The sequence below is a fragment of the Pelodiscus sinensis genome, chromosome 10 (assembly GCF_049634645.1).
Source record: "Pelodiscus sinensis isolate JC-2024 chromosome 10, ASM4963464v1, whole genome shotgun sequence".
NCBI lineage: Eukaryota > Metazoa > Chordata > Testudines > Trionychidae > Pelodiscus > Pelodiscus sinensis.
The window spans coordinates 10,703,218-10,723,138 of NC_134720.1; the positions used below are offsets into that span (position 1 = coordinate 10,703,218).

The window sequence follows — 19,921 nt, forward strand, 5'->3', positions numbered from 1 at the left end:
TAAGTCCATTGCTTCTTGTCCTATCCTCAGAGGCTAAGGAGAACAATTGTTCTCTCTCCTCCTTGACACCCCTTTAAATACCTGAAAAAATGCTACCATGTCCCCTCTCAATCTTTTCCTTTCCAAACTAAAAAAGCCCAATTCTTTCAATCCTCCATTATAGGAAGGTCATGTTCTCTAGACCTTTAATCATTCTTGTTGTTCTTCTCTGGACCTTCTCCAATTTCTCCACATCTTTCTTGAAATGCAGTGCCCAGAACTGAACACAATACTCCAATTCAGGACTAATCAGCGCAGAGTAGTGTGGAAAAATGACTTTTCATGTCTTGCCCACAACTCCTGTTAATGAATTCCAAAATCATATTTGCTTTTTTTGCAACAGTGTCACACTGTTGACTCATATTTAGTTTGTGGTCACCATGTCCCCAGATCACTTTCTGCAGTACTCCTTCCTTGACAGTCGCTTCCCATTCTGTATGTGAGAGACTGATTGTTCCTTCCTAAGTGGAGTACTTTGCATTTGTCTTTATTAAACTTTATCCTATTTACCACAGATGCTAGTATCCTGACATGTAACATATGCAGAATTATTTTCCTGTTGTCACAAAATGGTTTTGGGAAAAACCCAAGAAGAGAGATCTGTTGATTTATATGGAAAATGTAGAGAAAGTCAGGAGAAACTGGAGATATGGCCTTACTTTGTTTTTAAAAGAGGCTATGAATGATGGGTGTACTGTAAGGACCACTGTTTCTCTTGTATACCTAGCTGAGGTACAATTAGAAATGCTATTTTCCTGGTCACAAGTTAGAGAAAGCAAATTGCCATAGACCCAAAGGAAGATCTAGTCAAAGCCCTGAAAACTCATTTAAGACTTCAGGCTGAAGTTAAAGGTTGGGTGAAGGATCAGCTCAGGAATGGGTATATTACCATCTGTCTCAGGTAAGGGAGTTAGACTTGCCTTGACCAAAAGGGCAATCAAAACAACTTCTTTTATCTTGTTAAATTTTCAACAGGAACTTGTATAGGAATCATAATGTGGTCCAGGAATCCTTCACGATGCGGAGAGAATAATTTGTCTTCTCTGCAAAGAGGGTGGGCCCTTCAAACTGCACGTCTTCTGCATCTCCTGGGCAATCCAAAAAGGGATAGTCAAGAAACCCACCTCAGTACCACCGTCATGAAGACTGGGTGGGAACCTGTATCAGCTACACACAGTGCTGTCTCTAGCACCAGTCTGGTTATGAACAGGTCCTGTTTAAGGATGGCATGAAACTGCTACTTTTGGGACACTAATAAATGTTCCAGAAACCCTCCGTTTCCCATAATTAATAAAATCATACTTGGCCATAACAATCTGGTGATTCGCAATTCTAAACAGTTATATCACCAATAAGTATTCCATCCTGCTAAACTAGATCATATGGGATCTAGGTGGCATTATGTTCTTTGCTTCACGTATTAACCACATCCCGTACGATGGTATTGGATTGCAGATGCTGAAACAGGAAGCCTGCCACTTTGGAAGGGACCTAGCGGGGTTTTTTTTGTTAGTGGGGGGTTTGTTTATTGGGGGAAGTTGGTTCTCTTGTTGGTTGATGTGATGGAGTCATCTGTAGGATGACTTTGGTAAGACCTAGAGGGTACGTCTAGACTACATGCCTCTGGCGACAGAGGCATGTAGATTAGGCTGCCGGACATAGTAAAATGAAGCGGCCATTTAAATAATCGCCGCTTCATTTAAATTTGCATGGCTGCCGCGCTGAGCCGACAAACAGCTGATCATCGCCAGAGGCATGTAGTCTAGACGTACCCAGAATCACCTCATTAATTGAGACAGCAATTCTGGATGAGAGACATGTGCAGAATATCCCCCAACTTGTGATTTGAATCTGCCATCCCCTAAAGAGGAATCTGCAGCTCATCAGCCACCCTCTTAGCAAGATCCACAAGGTTCTTAAAAATCACCACCTTAGTGATGAGGGGCAGTAAAGCCTCATCTGGTGGGGATAAGGAAGTTTGCTGGAGGGGTAGTTTCCCCTACAAGTCCTCCTTCCTGTTCTGAAAAAGCTTCCTTCTGCCTTGGCTCAGGGCTCTGGACAGCCAAGCTATAGGACACTATCTGGTGGACTTGCCCTGAGACCCACTGGATGGCTGTGTATGTGTGTGTTTTTGCAATAAGGCAGAGTGTGGGGGCAAGTATTCATGATGGGGTTTACCACAATTATGGGTTGGCTTGATGGAACTGGGGAGAATCCTTGTATGTGATAGTGAAAGGCCAGAGAAATTACTTCCTCCTGACCACTGACAAACTTGTCACTGAGTAAGGGCAGCACTGACTAGGGTAATGGTGGCACACACACTGGTGCCAAGAGCATTACCACTGTCGAGGCTGATCTGGCTGCTGTGTCTAGCACGGCCTATAGGGCTGTTGAAGCTATTAGTATGCCCTCGTTTAAATCAAACGTTAACTGTTCTTTTTTGTTGTTTAGAAGGGACTCAATAAAAGATGTTGGTTGATCAAAAATGTGGTGTGTATGTTTTGCTAGGAATGTGATGTTATTGGCTATTCTAATCTGAAGGCTTGCTGATGAGTATGCCTTTTCCCCCACTGCATCCAGCCTCTCCAATTCCTGTTGTAGGGAATGGTATATGTAATTTGTTGCTTCCCTCTTTGATTCACAGCTTCCACTACAAGGGAGTTTGGTGTCAGGTGAGAGAACAGGAATTCTGCTCCTTTGAGGGCGACAGGGATAGCTGTTGTGGCTGTTTCATCTGCTGTGGTCTATAAACCATGCATGTGTCCCCATACGGCCAGTTAGGCAAAATAGGTGGTGGAAACCACCGTTGAGGCTGACACTGTTGCATTTGTTGAGGCTTAGGGAAGGAGTGTCATGGTAAGTGTGCTCAATTGGACACCTCATCCTCGCTAAACATTACAGCATCTGAAGTGGCCAGAGTAGATGAGCAAGTACACCTTGAGGTGTTCAGGGTACCATCGGTGCTGAATAGAGTACACCTTGAGGTGTTCAGGGTACCATCGGTGCTGAATAGAGTACACCTTGAGGTGTTCAGGGTACCATCGGTGCTGAATAGAGGAGTCCCTGGTACCAAGTTTACAGAAAGCTCTGCTGCCAATGTAAAGTGGGATATCAGTGGAGGAGGAGGTAGTAATGGGGGCTGCAAGGTATGTGGAGTGTGTAGTTAATTGGAATGCCAGCTGCTGTGTGTGCGCGAGGTCAGGGCTGAGTGCTTTGGCAGTGCTGCCTCATATGAAGTACTCGCACTCGGTGCCACTTGCGGGTGCTGTTTATTCCGAGCTGTGGCTGGTGCTGAGGACGCATCAGCTGATACTGACAAAGAGGCTTTGCACTTCACCTCTGTCAGTGCCTTAGCTGAAGCATGTTGTGTGCGCTTTGCGTTGCGGCTTCTTTCGTTGTCTGATCCCTTGTGCGCCGGGGGTGGGAGTGAAGCATTTTTATGGAGGGGGCACTTCCTCAGGGCAGTGTCAATCCCTGAGGAAAAATAGGACCTTTTCTTTGGGTGAGTATTATGCTAGTCCTTTGGGCTCTGATCCTGTGCGCCGGGGGGTGGGAGTGAAGCATTTTTATGGAGGGGGCACTTCCTCAGGGCAGTGTCAATCCCTGAGGAAAAATAGGACCTTTTCTTTGGGTGAGTATTATCCTAGTCCTTTGGGCTCTGATCCTGTCCCAAGTGATTTCTGTCTGGGAGGGGTCGATGGCTTAGGAGAACAGAAGCCAACAGAGCCTCTCTCTCCAGCTGGAGCATTTTTAATTGTAATTCTATCCATCTTCCGGAGCAAGCTATCAGTTTCTGACAATGAGAACAGTGCTCTGAGGGGTGCTCTTCCCTGAGATAGCAGACGTACCAATCGTGTCTGACTGAAATGGATAGCCTGCAGCCCATACACTTTTTTGAATCCAGGCAAACCAGGCATGTCCTAAACAGCAGTGCTGCTTGCATGGAACTGGAATGTCCTCTTAACCACTTGTCTACAGAAGCATTTTTTTAAACTATCACTAAAATCTAAGAGAATTTAACAAGTATCAACTAGGAAAGGATTTCTGAGTTAAGATCTAAGAAAAGTGGGTAACACTTAACTTTTGATGTCATTAGGGTATCAGGCACTTACAGCCCACCCTATTAGTTTCATTTAGCATGGACACTCGGACAAGATTTTTTCCTCTTCTCTTTCCAACCCCATTCCCTCTTTTTCTGCTATTAATTTGTAGCTCTGGACTCCTTGCTCCATTCATCTGAAGAAGTGAATTGTGCCCATGAAAGCTCATCTGCATTTTTTGCTAGTCTCTAAGGTGCTGCAGGACCATTCATTCTATAATGGTAGTAACACTTCGGTTTCTACCTCCCCTGATACGTCATAGAATTGCATTAATCTTTTATCATAGTTGCATCACATCGGTGGCTCTCAGTCTTCTGATCAACCAATACAATAAAATCTCTCCTCCTCTCTCACTTCAAACTGATACATTCCTAGCTGATAGCAAAAATACTTGTTAGTTACTTCAATTTTGCATTACGAACTTACTACATTTCATTCAAATATACAATGCAATTCCTTCTCCTCCTTTTCTCCCCCACCTGTTCTTCCTGAACAGTTTATACCCTTCTATAACAGTGCTCCGGTCATGCAAATCATCCCACCAAGTCTCCATTATTCCAATCAAATCATACTTCTTTGACTGGGCCAGGGCTTCTAATTCTTCCTGTTTATTTCCCAGACTTCTCTCATTTGTGCACAAACACTTGCAATAACCGGTTGATTGCCTTATCTTCTCCATCCGAATCATGGGTCCTCCCTTGTTGCTCGTTCCTCCTTGAGTTTCTTCCCAGTATCCGCCTACCTCACTTACCTCAGGGCTTTGGTCACCATCCCCCAACCAACCTAGCTTAATGCCCTCCTCACTAGGCTTGCAAGCCTGCCCGCGAAAATGCTCCTTCCTCTCTTCATTAGGTGGATCCCATCTCTTCCTACCAATCCTTGTGCCCAGAATAGAGTCCCGTGGTCGAAGAAACCAAAGCCCTCACTCCGACACCACCTGCGCAACTATGCATTTACTTCCTCAATTCGACAATTCCCACCCGGACCTTTTCCTTCAACCGGAAGGATGAATGAGAACACCACTTGCACTTCAAATTCCTTGATCCTTCTTCCCAGTGCTACATAATCTGCAGTGACCCGCTGAAGGTCATTCTTGGCAGTATCGTTAGTTCCCATATGGAGAAGCAGGAAGGGGTAGCAATCCGAAGGTTCATCAGTTTTAGAAGTCTCTCAGTCACATCCTGAATGTGAGCTCCCAGTAAGCAGCACTCTTCTCGAGTTTGCAGATCTGGATGGCAGATGGATGACTCATTCCCTCTTAGGAATGAGTCCCAGACCACCACCACCACCTGTCATCTTTTTGGGGGGGAGGGGGAGAGTGGTCGTGGAACGCCCATCCTAGGACTACACATCCCAGGCCCTTTGGTAGATGGTGGTCCCTTCTAATTTCTTCCCTGAGAGGTCCCTGCCAAAGCATTTTCCACCGCAGTGCCTATGGAGAGAGTCTGAAAGCGGTTACTTACCAATACAGGAATAAGGGATACTATACTTTAATAAAAGCACAGAATAGTACCCAAGTAAGGATATCAGCAAAGAGGTCTCTTACAAATCCATTTTATGACCAGAGTTTAAATATGCAGAAGACTGGTTTTGTGCCTACTTCCCTCCCATGTATTCAATCTACTACTAGTTAAATGAAAGCAGACCATTGCTTCAATTTAAATGACAAAAATATCTAGGAATGTTGAGAATCATATTTTAATTATTTTCAGCCTTTTGAATGAATGTCTGGCATAAATATATCATCTATTTGAAAAATAAAAAAGCAATGATACATCCCAAAGTAAAGGTACAAGTCCTCTTTGGTACAAACATTACAGGAACATTAAAACCAGGTATTGCTAGAACACATGGGCAAGGATGTTCCAATTTCGTTACTGAGGGTGGGGAGGGGGAAGAAGGGAGAGAGCATTAAACTCATTTAATGAGTCAAAGTTTTCACTCTCTTTACACTGATGCACAAAATAAGGCACTTCTAACAATCCTCCAGAAGTTATTACTACTGGCAAACATAATGGAACCCAGGGACCTTAAGGAAGAGGGAGAAAACTTGTTTATCTTGGCCTCTGGGAATAGAACAAGAAGCAATGGGCTTAAACTGCAGCAAGGGAGGTTTAGGTTGGACATTAGGAAGAAGTTCCTAACTGTCAGGGTAGTCAAACACTGGAATAAATTGCCCAGGGAGGTTGTTGAATTTCCATCTGTGGAGATATTTAAGAGTAGGTTAGATAAATGTCTATCAGGGATGGTCTAGACCAGGCATGTCCAAAGTCCGGCCCGCGGGCCAATTGCGGCCTGTGTTCCGATTTAATACGGCCCCCGCTTCCTCCCCCTCTCCTGGCTCCCCGGCGCGCTTTTGAACTGGCGCGCCCAGCGTGCCGCTTCCGGCCGCCGCCCATGGCCTCCGCGGTCCTAGAGCCTGCCCTGTAGGGCACGTCCGCAGCCCCGCTCCCCCGCTCGGCTGCGGGTTCGCCCTACCCCCGGGCCGCAGTGAGGTCTGGGGCTGAGAGTGCGGGGACGGCCCTCACGCATGTTCACTTCTTCAAATCTGGCCCTCTTTGAAAAAAGTTTGGACACCCCTGGTCTAGGCAGTATTTGGTCCTGCCATGAGGGCAGGGGACTGGACTATGACCTCTCAAGGTCCCTTCCAGTCCTAGTATTCTAGGATTCTATGAAAAGGATACGGTCATATGGAAATAGTGTATGAAGTACTGTAGCCATATTGGTCCCAGGATACTACAGAGAGACAAGGTGAGCAAGGTAGTTATCTCTCCCTAGACCAACTTCTGTTGTGAAAACTAAGCTTTTGAACATATGGAGTTGATCCAATAAAAGGCATTACCTCACCTATCTTGTCTAAGTGCAAATACTGTCAATTTAAAAAACAGTTAAAATACTAATCAGACACTACACCAGGCTTTGAGTTCTCCAGAAAAGCTGGCATTTTACAATCATATTTATCTACAATTAAACTTAATGTTTGTTTTGTTCTATAACACAAAGAGCAAAATAAGTCACTACAAAGGAAACTGAATATGGGTATGCAAAAAATGTTGATGCCTGAAAAACTGAAGCAATTGGAAAACATTTTCCTTAATATTGCTGTAAGCAAAATAGGTTAAGTGTAGTTTTCCACAACAGTTAAGAAAACAGAATTTTTAAAATTTAGCTGTATCTCTTAAAGTTATATTTACAATTAACACTTTACTGAACCAACAACTGTACACACCTAAAAGCACTATTCCATTTTCCAAAGCCACAGCAAGCCACATGATTGCATTAGAGATCCAGCTCAAAGTTTCTATACTGTACATCCCATGTGTGCCTCAAAATATATGCTGAATGAAAAATAAATTGTTTTGTTAATTAACTAAATTACTTTTACAAAAGTACTTACCCTCTTGATAGTCAAAGCCTGGTATAGGCCACAGTAAACTAGAACAAAACTCTGTGCAAAGCTCCACAAGACAAATTCTGTTTAGTCTCACCAATGTATATCTTGAAGAGTAATAGAGAGCTAGCTGTGTTAGCCTGAACTTGCTAAAACAAAAAGGAAAAACTATGTAGCACTTTAAAGACTAACAAGATGGTTTAATCGGTGATGAGCATTTGTGGGCCAGACCCACTTCTTCAGATTATATTCTGGAAGAGAATTGGCATGACCATATATACCAAAGGAATACAATGAAAAAGGTGAACACATTATTAAACTGACAAATCAGATTTAGTACAGAAGGTGGGTTTAGGGAGAGGGAGGGAGGGGGAGAATAGAATAGTAATAGAGAGGTAGCCGTGTTAGTTTTTTCTTTTGTTTTAGCAAGATCAGACTAACATGGCTCTTTATTACTATTACTCATCACCTATTAAACCATCTTGTTAGTCTTTAAAGTGCTACATAGTTTTTCCTTTTGTTTTAGCAATGTATACCTTGAGTTACTCTAATGAAGTCCACAGTGTAACTCCAGATGTACGAATCATAAAAATCCTCCATTTTGAATTAAATATATTCTTCAGTGCAATAGCGCGTGTGTTATTTGAATATTTAATTCTAATTCTTTGTGCAATGTTGAGAAAACACAGGAAGATTTTGGTTGTGAGATGGACACGGTTAGATTTTGATCTAAAATAAATCAGCAGTGAAATAGTTAATGATGAAATTTAAATTGTCATCATTAGATTTCAGAGGCAATGGGAGCAGTTCACACTACTTGGAGCTATTGTTTCATGTTGGCTATAGTCTAGGTAAGACATTGCATCAGTTCACATTTTATTCTTTTTCTAAAGATGAATCTGGGTTCAATAGACAAACACGTTTCAAGAAGCTTATGAGACTTAAATAACATTTTGTATACAAAGTGCTTCTCAAAATCAGTGACGGAGCTCATTTTAAATAGCAAGCCAACCTGTTTAATATGGGATATGGTGGCATCTCGAGGGACATCCAGGTTGATGTAGGTTCCAGTGGGAAGCAGGAAGTCCACAGAGATTAAGCCATCAGCTCCTATCTGTGAATCTACTGCCCAGATGTCAAGGATGTCTGCCATTGCAGGAGGCATTATTGAACATGAATATCATAACCATATGGCCCTAGGGAAAAACAAAATTCAGTAAAATTTAGCATTTTATAGGCATTTTAAATTCTTCTGAGATTTTGTAGTGCTTTACTTGCACAGATCAGATTGCAAGACTGGAACCTGAGATAGCCGATACTACAAATATATACAGTTGATCAACTTTGTAGGCAGGTACTCCTACTGAGCTCAAAAGGACTACACAAGTGAATAAAAAGTACTTCTGTGTGGTTGCAGAATCTGGGTTAAACTTACTAACTATGGTTATTTATATATACACATTTTCATTAAATGTACCTACCTAATAATCTGTTTTAGTGGTCAAAAACTAGTACAGACTAGAAATAATTAAAAATACCATGAATAGGAAAATGGACCAATCAAATCTGATTCAGTAATCTAAGGTGGCATGTATATTTTAACCAAATGTGTTTTCTACTGAATTCTATTATCAGGAAAAACCAAATGTTTATGTGTGTCTGCAATATTTAAATCTCAATTAATTCTAATCTATTCTAGATAGTTGTGAACATCTATGGTAATGAACTACATTGCCTCTAAATATTACTGAGAATGTGCTCTTTGAGCTATCAAATCAAACAGAAATTAATATATATAATTGAATGTGGTGTTCACATTAAAATGTATACAGATTAAGAAATAAATTACATTCATAGTATCATATGTGATATGAATAAAAGCTCAAGTATGAAATATTTAATTGTTTTCCTAACCAAAGTATTGAGGAACTGCGGCATTACTGGGGTAAGAAAACATTACTTTGGAATTGCATATAAAGAAATATATAAATTGAAATATTTTCTGGATTTGATTAACACTATATCCAAAGCTAGAAGAAAAAGTGTGACATTTAAAATCCAAGCTTAAGCGGTCATTTACAGATATCTTAAAACATAACAAAATAACACATTCCAAGTTAAATTAAATGAAATCCCCAAAACACATCCATTTTCAACATTTCCTAAGCTTGTATAATGCGCAATGTACAAAGTTCAGGAATGAATATTATATTATATATATATATATAGATATATATTATTTGAGAGAGACCCAGACAGAAAGACACAGAAAGCACATCTGTCATAAAAAGTATTTATAGATTTATGAAGCTTACACCTACTGCTACCTACACACAATGTGGTGATTTTAAATGGTGTGATTAAGGATTATAAAAGCAACATGTTTATAAGTAAGGATATTAAGTATCGGATAACTGACTAATCGAATAGGCAATGCATTTTTTCATTGACTATTTGATTAGTCGATAGGGCACTTCTGCCTTTGAAATGTAGCAACAGCTGTAGGGCTGTTACACTTCAAAGGTGAAAGCGCAGAAGCCCGGAGCCAGCTGGGTACTCCCACAGTGACCCCAGACTCCGTGTGTCGCTGACACTTGGAAATGCCACAAGAAGCCCGACGTTGGGTTCCCCACGCATTTCAAAGCGGAAGTTCCACGCAGAGCCTGGGACCAGATGGGGAGTCCCAACTGATCCCAGGCTCCACACAGCATTTCAAAGCAGCAGTCCAGCATGGAGCCTAGGGTCAGCTGGTGCGGCGCTACTGCTTTCAAGTATTCCCCTCTTCTCCACCCTCCCTTGCTGCCTGGGGAGGAAGCAACTAGTCGACTATCCTGTCAATTATCTAATAAGCATTTGCTTATAGGATAGTCGACTAGTGCTTCACATCCCTATTTATAAGTCTGTAAAACTCCTTATTTGGGTTTAATATCACATTTGTCTCAGGACAGGAATCCCCTAGCCTTTATTTATACCAAGTTTTGTTGATTAAAAATTACATTGACACCCAAAAATTGCCAGAGGGTATTCACACTTGCTCACTCTGTGGACAGATCATGTTAACATCAGGGGCACCATCATCCACGGTGTGAGCATTGCACTGTAGATATGCATCCCACAGAGCAGTGTTGTGGAAAGTCAGAGCTGATCCCTGTGCATCTTGGTATTCCCTATGATTTTTCTCACTGCCTCATCAGCTGTGAGTGGTCCATGTTGAGAAATGTCAAAGTGGCACAAGACCCTGTCCCCCACCCTCTGCAGCAGCAGTCTACCTGTCACTGTGTTCCAAGGGAAAATGGCAGAACAGCAATACTCCAGGAACTTGCTCTTTGCTCCCCAAATGGAGCAGCTTACTTAAATTGTCAGATATTTCTTGGTGCTGCAGGGCAGCAGAGATAAAAACACGGAGCAGAGTGTGGATACTGGCAGAAGCCAATTCTGTCAAGAAAAGAAACTGCAGTATCTGTCATGGCTCTTTGCCAACAATAAATGGAGTAGAAGAAAAAAGCCTTTTGTAGGTGTGGAATGCTGCAACTGGGCATTTTTCCTCAATAAAGCCACATTGCCTTGTGTATGCACTCACTGTTTTTTCACCAAAAGGCAATTTTTAATCAACAACTAAAGCCTTATTCTATTCCTTTGGGAGGATGACAGTTCTCATTTGCTATGAATCCAGCTAAGTACTACATCTAATCGCACTGATTAGACAAAAGAAACTCAATACCAACATGAGCTAATTCACTTAAGGTACATCTACACTGCACGCTTATTTCAAAATAAGCTATTCCGGAATAGTTTATTTTGAATAGCACATCTACATTGCAGGCAAGCCTCAAAATTAGTCCAAGGCAGGCTTCCCTAATGTAGACATGCTATCCTGCCCCAGGAAGCACTGTGGAGGAATAACTTAGAAAGCCCCTCACCAGAGCCAATTTCAAAATACCAGCAGTGAAGCATCTACACGTGCCTTATTTTGAAATAGCTATTTCAGAATAGGTGTTACTCCTAGGAGAATGAGATTTATAGATTTCAGAATAAGCTGTACATTATTTGAAAATTATTCTGAAACAGAATGGCTGTGTAGACAACTAGCATTATTTCGAAATAACAATGCAAGTATCTCAAAATAATGGTGCAGTGTAGACACACCCTGAGTTCTGCTTGACTTCCCCAGTTTTGTATTGAGTCACAATCGCACTCTGAACTATTCACCAGTTCTTTTCTTCCCCCAAGTTCTATCTTTCCACCACCCCAGCCTCCACCTACACACTTCCATGTTTATCCTCCTCAAAAGCATCCCTGCATTCAACAGTATCCTCCAACTGAGAAGGACTAGACTATGCTCCCTCCACATCCCAACTCTGCTCCATTTACTATAGGGCAGGCAAGGTTACAGGAGTGCAAAATAAAGTATTCCTTCATAGACAAAACAAGCTGCCTTTGTAGCATTCCAAATTTTTATCCCATTCTGTCCAGTGATTAGATTGCTAGTACATCTCTTCTGTTTTTATCCTTCTTTCCTTTCTCCTCATTTCCACTCTACTTTGGGATCAGACATGTTATTTCACCAATAAACACTTCTACTACATCAGCAACATAAGTGGAGTTTCAACTTCTAAAGGTATCAGTTTTATTCAGCTGGCTACTCCTTCTGGAGCTACAGAAGGGCTATGTGCAAGAGCAGCATGCTCAAGAGGAATTAAAAACAAAATGCAGCAACTGCAATAGAATCAAAATGCTAACTATTCCAGTGCTTACTAGTTTACCATAGATTTAGGTCAGAGGATTACTGAAAAATGTGAATATTATGACCAGAAAAATGTCCCATGGAAATTAAGGTACCTATACATATGGGTATATCCAGATGCAGGAGATTAGAATGTGGCATATTCTACCAGCCATATAATCAAATTGCTGACAAATAGTTATACTAGGTGTCGGACTTCATAAATATCCCGAAGTTATATGTGATTTTTAATTATAGCTTTATATGCAGGAGGCACTGCTTGTGCAATTCACTGACCGCTTCTTTATCCAAGTATAGCATTTGGGAATATCTTTATGACCTGTTGTATTCAAGTACACACTAGATAATGCCCAAAGACAAATGTGTTTATACTTTAAGATTTTAATCCTATAGCATATTAGTTTTAGAAACATCTATAATTCAGCTAGGAAGTCCAATCACTATGCTATATAAATACTTGAGTGACTCTTGTATTAACTCGTTAAATGGCTCCAGAGCGGTAGTCTGTAACTGAAAAAAAGTAAATGACTGCAAGACTATTAGCGGATTAAGTTTTTCTAGTTAAATGGCTGACAGTTCATTTCATAGCAACAGTCAATACTCTCACATAAATTCAAAAAACAGTAAAACACCTTTGAGATACAGAAGCAGATATCTGTTCCACTCATGCGTGCGCATGACTAGCATGCTGAAGCCAGAAAACTGTTCAGCCCTTTATGGCTCCCCACCCCACTCACTCACTCACTCCAGGGCTCTCCCAGAGGCTATTTAAGGGTATGGTTGCCATATGGGTTTAAAAAAAAAAAAAAAAAAAAAAAAAAAAAAAACCCGAACACCCCCCACCCAAAAAAAACCCGCCAGGAAAAAACATTTGTTGATCCCTCCCCCCCCCCCAAAACTCACACACCACACAACCTGGATCACTGCTAGCGTTTACAAAAAACAAACCCTGAACAGGAAGGTAGCGGTGCTAGCCAGAAAGGGGGGGGGGCCTGGAAACAGCTAACGGGGGGGGGGGAGCGGCCAACGGGAAGCAGGGCTGGTTGGGGGGGGTGGAATGGAGCTGGAACGTGGATATCAAGGGGGGGGGGGGACCGGCTGGAAGGGGGCAGGGCAGGAAGCACAGCTGGGGCAGGTATCGGGGGCCACGAGGGTGGCCGGGAGCGGGAAGCAGAGCTGGCGGGGGCAGTGCATGGGGCTGGCCGAGGCCGATCAGGAGGGGAAGTGGGGGAGAACCAGATGGCCGGGAAGGGGGAGGGTGAGCAAATTGGCCGGAGGGGAGCAGGACTGACCTCAGCACTTGCTGCCTGTCCCGCGCAGGCTCCTGGCAACGCACAAGTGAGGAGGAGGCTTCCCCTACTCCTCCTCACACTCAACCAGTTGAGGGATCCCGATGGCAGCTGCGGTCCCACCTCCCAGCTGGGACTCCCAGCCACTCTCCAACCCATGCCAGGCTTCCGTCCGGGGTACAGCCGGAAAAAATCAGAAAATATGGGACACTGCACATGTCCGATATTTTCTGATTTTTTTTTAACTGGACAGAGAGCACAAATACCCGACTGTCCGGTACAATACCAGACACCTGGCAACCCTATTTAAGGGTAATGCTGCTCCAACCCTCTTCAATTCTTTTGCACTGAAATCCATGATCCACCCTCCACTGCAAAGGGACTAAAGGGTAGATCCCGGAATATAGATCTGCACCCAGATCTCAAAAAGTATGTTGCAGCACAGGGAAGTAGCCAATTTTTCTTCAAGTTTTTGCAGGACTGTTTTCCACACAGGTGTCTCACAGGCAGTAATGGAAGAAGTGTGGTTTAGAGTCAATGTAAACAGCACCCGTAGAACTGTAAGCCTGGCTCGACATGAGTAATTGGACATGGGCGAGGCCTCATTTATTGGAAGACAAAATTAGGGAAGTAAATGAATCAGCAAGCCAGAAACAAAATGTCTCTGTAATAAGATGAAGGCCCAAAGCATAAGCACTGGCCTGGTGTAAGGCCCAAGGCCTAGGCTTTTTTAAATATAAAGCAAATTCAAACTGTGCAACATGACGTATGATCTAGACTGTAAGAAGGAAATAGTGACTAGAATAGCAAAAACAAGAGCAAGTTTGAAGGCGATGGATAAGATCTGGAAAAGCAAAGAGAGTAGCTTAAGAACGAAGCTAAGCATCTTGAAAACGTGTGTATTCAGCAGCATGTTGTACAGATGTGAGACACAGGTGATAACGAAAGATTCGAAGAGAAGAATATTGGTATTTGAGAAGAGTTGTTATAGAAAGATCCTGAAAATAGGATGGATGCAGGTGGTCACCAACAAGGAATTATATAGGAAGATACAGCCGAAAGAGAACCTACTGCAGAAGGTTATACAACGGAAGTTACAGCTATTCGGGCATGTCTGCAAAATGAACGACAAGCAAAAAGTCAAAGCCTTGGTATTCAGCATAATGGATAGTCCGAACACGAGAGGCATACCCCACAGAAAATGGGTAGATAATATAATAGATTGGTGTGGAGCTAGTCTACAGAAATTAAGCCACTCTGCATTGGACAGGGAAAGGTGGAAGGAAATAGGGAAGCATTGGACACCAACGGGCGTTAAGCCCATGGTGGTTGTTGATGTGATGATGAAATTCAAACTGTGAGCAAGAGGTGGATGCTGCTCACAGAAGTTGACAAGAACAAAGCTGATATTGCAGAAACAATCATGCCTAAGAGGTACTAAGCACAGGTCAAACATATTCCAGAGGGGTCATAACAGAACATCTCATGAAGAATCATCTTCGTACTACCAGGCTCCTCACAAATAACAGACATTCCAACCAGTTCAGGACAGGGTCTAAACTGGGGGTTGGCAACATGTGGCATGCAAGCCAATTTTGAGTGGCACATGCAGTCCGCTGTGGGAACTCGATTCTGCCCCCTCCCCTCCCAGCACCAGCTCTGGCTTCTAGGCACACAGGAGAGGGGGGAGATAAAGACAGCCCCAACCAGATGCAACTCCCCACTCGCGTCCGCCCCTGGTATCCCTGAGAGCTGCCTTGGCTCCCTATCTGCCTCCACCAGGCAGCACAGAGACCCTGCACAGAGCCGGAATACCCGCTGCCGTCCCCCACCCCATGCGCGCGCGTGCACACACACACACACACACACACACACACGATTGAAGCCTTGCCCCCGTACTGCTGCTGCTCCTCTACCCACCCCAACCCCACCAGTATAAGGGGGAGCACAGGGAAAAGGAAGCAATGGGGTGGTGAAATCTGTCCCCAGTGCACTTGAGAGCTTCCACTGGACAGCACAAGGATCCTGTGCAGAGCCATGGGATTGAGGTGCCGCCCCAACATGTGCACTGCTGCTGCTCCACTTGCCCCAGCCCTGCTGGCATGCAGAGCCCTGCAGAAGGAGGGATAGGAACAGGCTGCCCTGCCCCCACAGCATGGCTGGTACCATCTCTAAGCAGCTGCCACCCCCCTGCCCACCTCGTGTGGTATCTGGGGTGTCGAGGACTGGGGGGTGATGAGGCAGCAGGGGGGGCTGGGTGAAAAGGAACCAATGGGGTGGATGAGTCCACCCCCAGTGCCCTGAGAACCACCTCAGCTCCCCACCCACTTCTATCAGGCTGCACAGGGACCCCACACAGAGCCAGGACTCCTCCCTGGGGAAGGGTGGGAGAGTGGGGACCAGGGGGCAACGGAAGTGGGGGCAAGAAGATAATGGGGGAATTGGGGACTGGGGTGTTATGGGGTCAGGCTCAGAGGGTTGGAGGGGTTTGGAATAGGTGGTGGGGTTTTTTTGGTTTTGCTTTTTACTTGTGCGGTCCCCAACTGATTTTTTCTGAGTCAATGGCCCACCCCTACCATAAAGAAAACATTGAAACCTTTTGCACTAGAGGGCAAGTGCTGCATTGGCTGCAGCTCTAGGGCAGGGTGGCAGTGGGGGGGGGGCAGCTGATGGGAGAGGAAAAATGTGTGTGTGTGGGGGGGGGTCCCTCTGTCCCAAAGTCCCACTGGCCCCTAGGTCCCTGGCAGGAAGGTGAGGGTGCCATGGACCAGACCACCATGGGACCCTACCCCCAGCAGGGCTGGACACCCCAGGGTCACCCACAAGCCCCCACCTCACCCATTTTTCTGAACCCCATCCCCAAGCCACCCTGACCCCAGCCCATGCTGGCAACCCTCACAGCAACCCAAGATTGGAGCCAGTACTGGCTTCCTGCAGCGGAAGAGTGACAAGAGAGACCCAAAACTCTGTGCCACATCCAGCTTCTGGGGAAGTGCACTTGTGCCGTTCCTACCCTCCCCCAAAGGAAAAGCTGTGGAGCCCAGGGCAGGAGACTAAGCTGGATGTACAGTGGAGAGAGCCCCTTTTCCCTTTCTTGGAGGGTGGCGCAGCCCAGGGCAGGAGGATTAAATCTTGGCACACCTCTTCAGAAAGGTTGCTGACCTCAGTCTAAACTACCACCACCACCACCCCCCCAAGCACAGGGTAATGGGTGACAATCAGGTAATACCAGAGGATGGCAACCTGTTACATTGGGAGTCATGTACAACTTATTTGTACCTCTGTATAAAAATTTAATCCCAAGAGAATTATCTTTGTCTGGCGTAGAGGTCAACTGAGATACATCGTCAGGGGATATATAGGCTTAGTAGTTCAGCAGAGTCTGACAACTATTATTGTACTTTGATAATAAATCTGGACTGATTTTGTGGTCTCGGAGGGGGGGGGGCTCTCGGAGTCTGCAATGTTGGCTACATGTGCAAGCCACGACAAGACACATAGAAGGGCCAAATATACAGCTGAATGGTTATCATTATCAATGAAGCAGGACACCTGTCAGAATATCACAACAGTAACTTTAGATTACTACAAGGAAGGGGGTTTCTTTGCAACGTAAGATGTGCAATAGACCCTGTGCTCTCTGTGTTCTGTTACAGAGATCTCCTTGAGACTGTCACTTGGTGTGCTGAAAATACCTCTGAACCCACCTACCTGCCCTCTGGGGCACCCCTCCTGCTGAGTCAGAATGTCTGGTCTCCTCAGTGATGGCAGAGAGTTGGGGTCACAGGCCTTAGCAGGGCAACATAGACACTGAGATCCACTCAGCTCTGAGAAGACTAAGTTAAGGGACTTGGCAGTACCCAGATGCACAGCTACAATGGGACTAAAACCACAGATAAGCCATCTCACAGAACAAAACTGTTATTGTTTTACTTAAATTAAACAATTTAAATGCCTGTCTGGTGATGTTCTCCTAATACAGTATGGCAAGAAAATCCTCCAAATATTAATGATTAACCTGTTGAACTGGAGGTAGTTCACCTCCCAATGACTTCATAAATTTGTTTTAATTACCTTTGGTAAATGAGTTTCAGAGGGGTAGCAGTGTTCGTCTGTAATGGGGGGTGGAGGGGGAACACCTTAAAAACACAATGGAGGTGTCCTGCAGCACCTTAGCTACAAACAAAAATGTAGATGGTATCAAGAGTTTTTGTGGGTACAACCCACTTCTTTAGATGAATGGAGTTTAAGAGGTCCAAGTTCCAAATAAATAGCAGAGAAAGAGACATTGGGAAGGGAAAGGAAAGGGGAAAAGAACAGTCAATTAAGAGTTTCCATGCTAAATGATGCTAACAGAGAGGGTTCTAAGTACTCTTAAGTACTTGGTGTTCAGGGAACATTTTAACTTGCCGGGGCACTCATTAATGGATCCCAAAGTTTCCATATTATTACAAGCCAATTTCAAAAACCAGCTTGAAAGGGAAGCTGCAGAGCTTAAATTTATTTACAAGTTTGATTGTTTAGGTATCTAAAAAGATACTTCAAAGCTAGACGATAGCACATATGGATTTTGTTAGTGCTATAGTCACATTACCTCTTGCAACTAGTCTAGACCCTGATCCAGTGAAAGTTCTGTCTCCTACAATGATGAGTCTCATATCAGTTGACAGTTATGTATGTTCTAAGAGAATGTATGAATCATGAGAGATAACTGCTGTAAAAAAAAAAAAAAAAAAAAAAAAAAAAAAAAAAAGATTACAGTTTTCTCTGGTAGCTGGGGCCTAACTTATGGAGCACTGTAGTTTCTAGGTATAGATTTTAAACTGGGAATAGAGAATCAACTAGGAATCACTGCAGACAGTGGAGCACTCACAATTATGCTGATGGCAACTTGTTCTACTGAGCAGATGGCCTCTGTTTTGTACAAACTGGTTTCAGGAGATGTAACTCATGTATATTTAGGAATGAAGCCACAATAGTCAAGATTACGTGTCATAAGCTTATCTATTATCATAGCTAAATTAGTGTATGACTACATTGAACACAATATTCTGGCCCATCACAGATGTTGCCCAATATGTTGCTTCCAAAAAGACCCTTAAAGCTGTACAGCTTAACTGGAGAGCAGAAGCCCTATAATAAATTAAGCATGTTACAAAGAAGGCAGATATATTTTGATTTTGGTTATGCATGGTGAAAGCTGGAAGATGGTGCTTATTATGCCCCCCCGCCCATGCTATATAGAAGTAATGCATAATCCTCTTCGGAAGCTAACTGAAAAATGTTGTATGCAAAACAGGTTATAACACATCATTTTTAAAGTTACTACCTGGTGAATCTTTATAGTCTAGTTGTGTACATATATCATTCTTTTACGTCAAGTTAGGAATACGAAGTGTGAATCTGTTTTTAATTCTAAACATGTTAATGAGGGCCATCAGCTATAATTTAGAAACTTAATGACTCCGTATTCAAGCCAACAACCCATGAATGGTTTTATTTTTCCTGTAAGCTCAAAATGTGATTCATCCTAAAAAGACACGTGACCATGCCATCAGATACTGGAATCCATCTTAAATCTGGTAATTTTCCATGGGCACGAGAGTGCTAAACAAAGGGTTCCCATCCTGGGGGCGGGGGAGTCTATTTACAGAATGGAAAGCAATCAGGCCTGTGTCTTCAGCTGGCTTTTGAAATTTCCTGCCCACCCTAAGAGGATACACATGAAGAAACCTGAAAACAACTCTGAAAAGCTGTAGGTCCAGGCCAGAGTAAAGATCAACTCTGACTTGAAGCATTTTACCTGAGATAAGCATAACTGTTTAGGGTAAGAATTTGCATGCAACAAGTTTCATAGTGTATTAGAATTAGCTTTTAAGCCTGCCACCCCCCTTGCTGCCTCCCATAGAGGCAGCAGCACAGCAGGGGGGGGGGGGGGGAGAGACAGGGAGGAGCCAGCACACATGGAAAGCCAACTTTTAAGCCAGCGCTCCGTGCACACCAGCTTTCCACAGAGCCACCTCCCCTGGCCCCTTCCTCCCAGAGAGAGGCAGCAGTGGTAGGGGCAGGAGAGAACAGATGCTCAGGAGGATCCAGCTTAAAAGCAGAGCCACCTGCCCCTCCCCCCACTGCCTCCAATACAGACAGCAACATGAAGAGAGAAGGCAGGTGGTAGCCAGTACTAGGGATGTTAAATATCAGTTAACTGAACAGCTGATTAACCTCATGAATTCTTATCGGTTACTCAACTATTCTATAGTCCCCAGGGGTGGGGCCAGTAGCCAGTGCACTCTGACCGTACCCCCGAGGAGCTCTCTGCCTCATGAGTTGGCTGCCTGTCACCCCGTGCTGCAGCCTC

The 19,921-nt window shown here is 43.9% G+C and overlaps 1 protein-coding gene across 5 annotated transcripts in view; it reads right to left on the reverse strand.

The window, feature by feature from the left end:
• The window catches only part of PIK3CB (phosphatidylinositol-4,5-bisphosphate 3-kinase catalytic subunit beta), a 229,428-nt gene that overhangs the window by 182,921 nt on the left and 26,586 nt on the right, over window positions 1–19,921 (reverse strand). For 4 of the 5 annotated variants that reach the window (XM_075937524.1, XM_075937519.1, XM_075937522.1 and 1 more), the window contains one exon: window positions 8,543–8,726. The exons of the other annotated variant lie outside the window; for it this stretch is intronic. In XM_075937524.1, coding sequence (XP_075793639.1) covers window positions 8,543–8,695 — 153 coding nt within the window. In that variant the 5' untranslated portion in view covers window positions 8,696–8,726. The remainder of the gene's footprint in view (window positions 1–8,542; window positions 8,727–19,921) is intronic. 5 annotated transcript variants of the gene reach the window in all.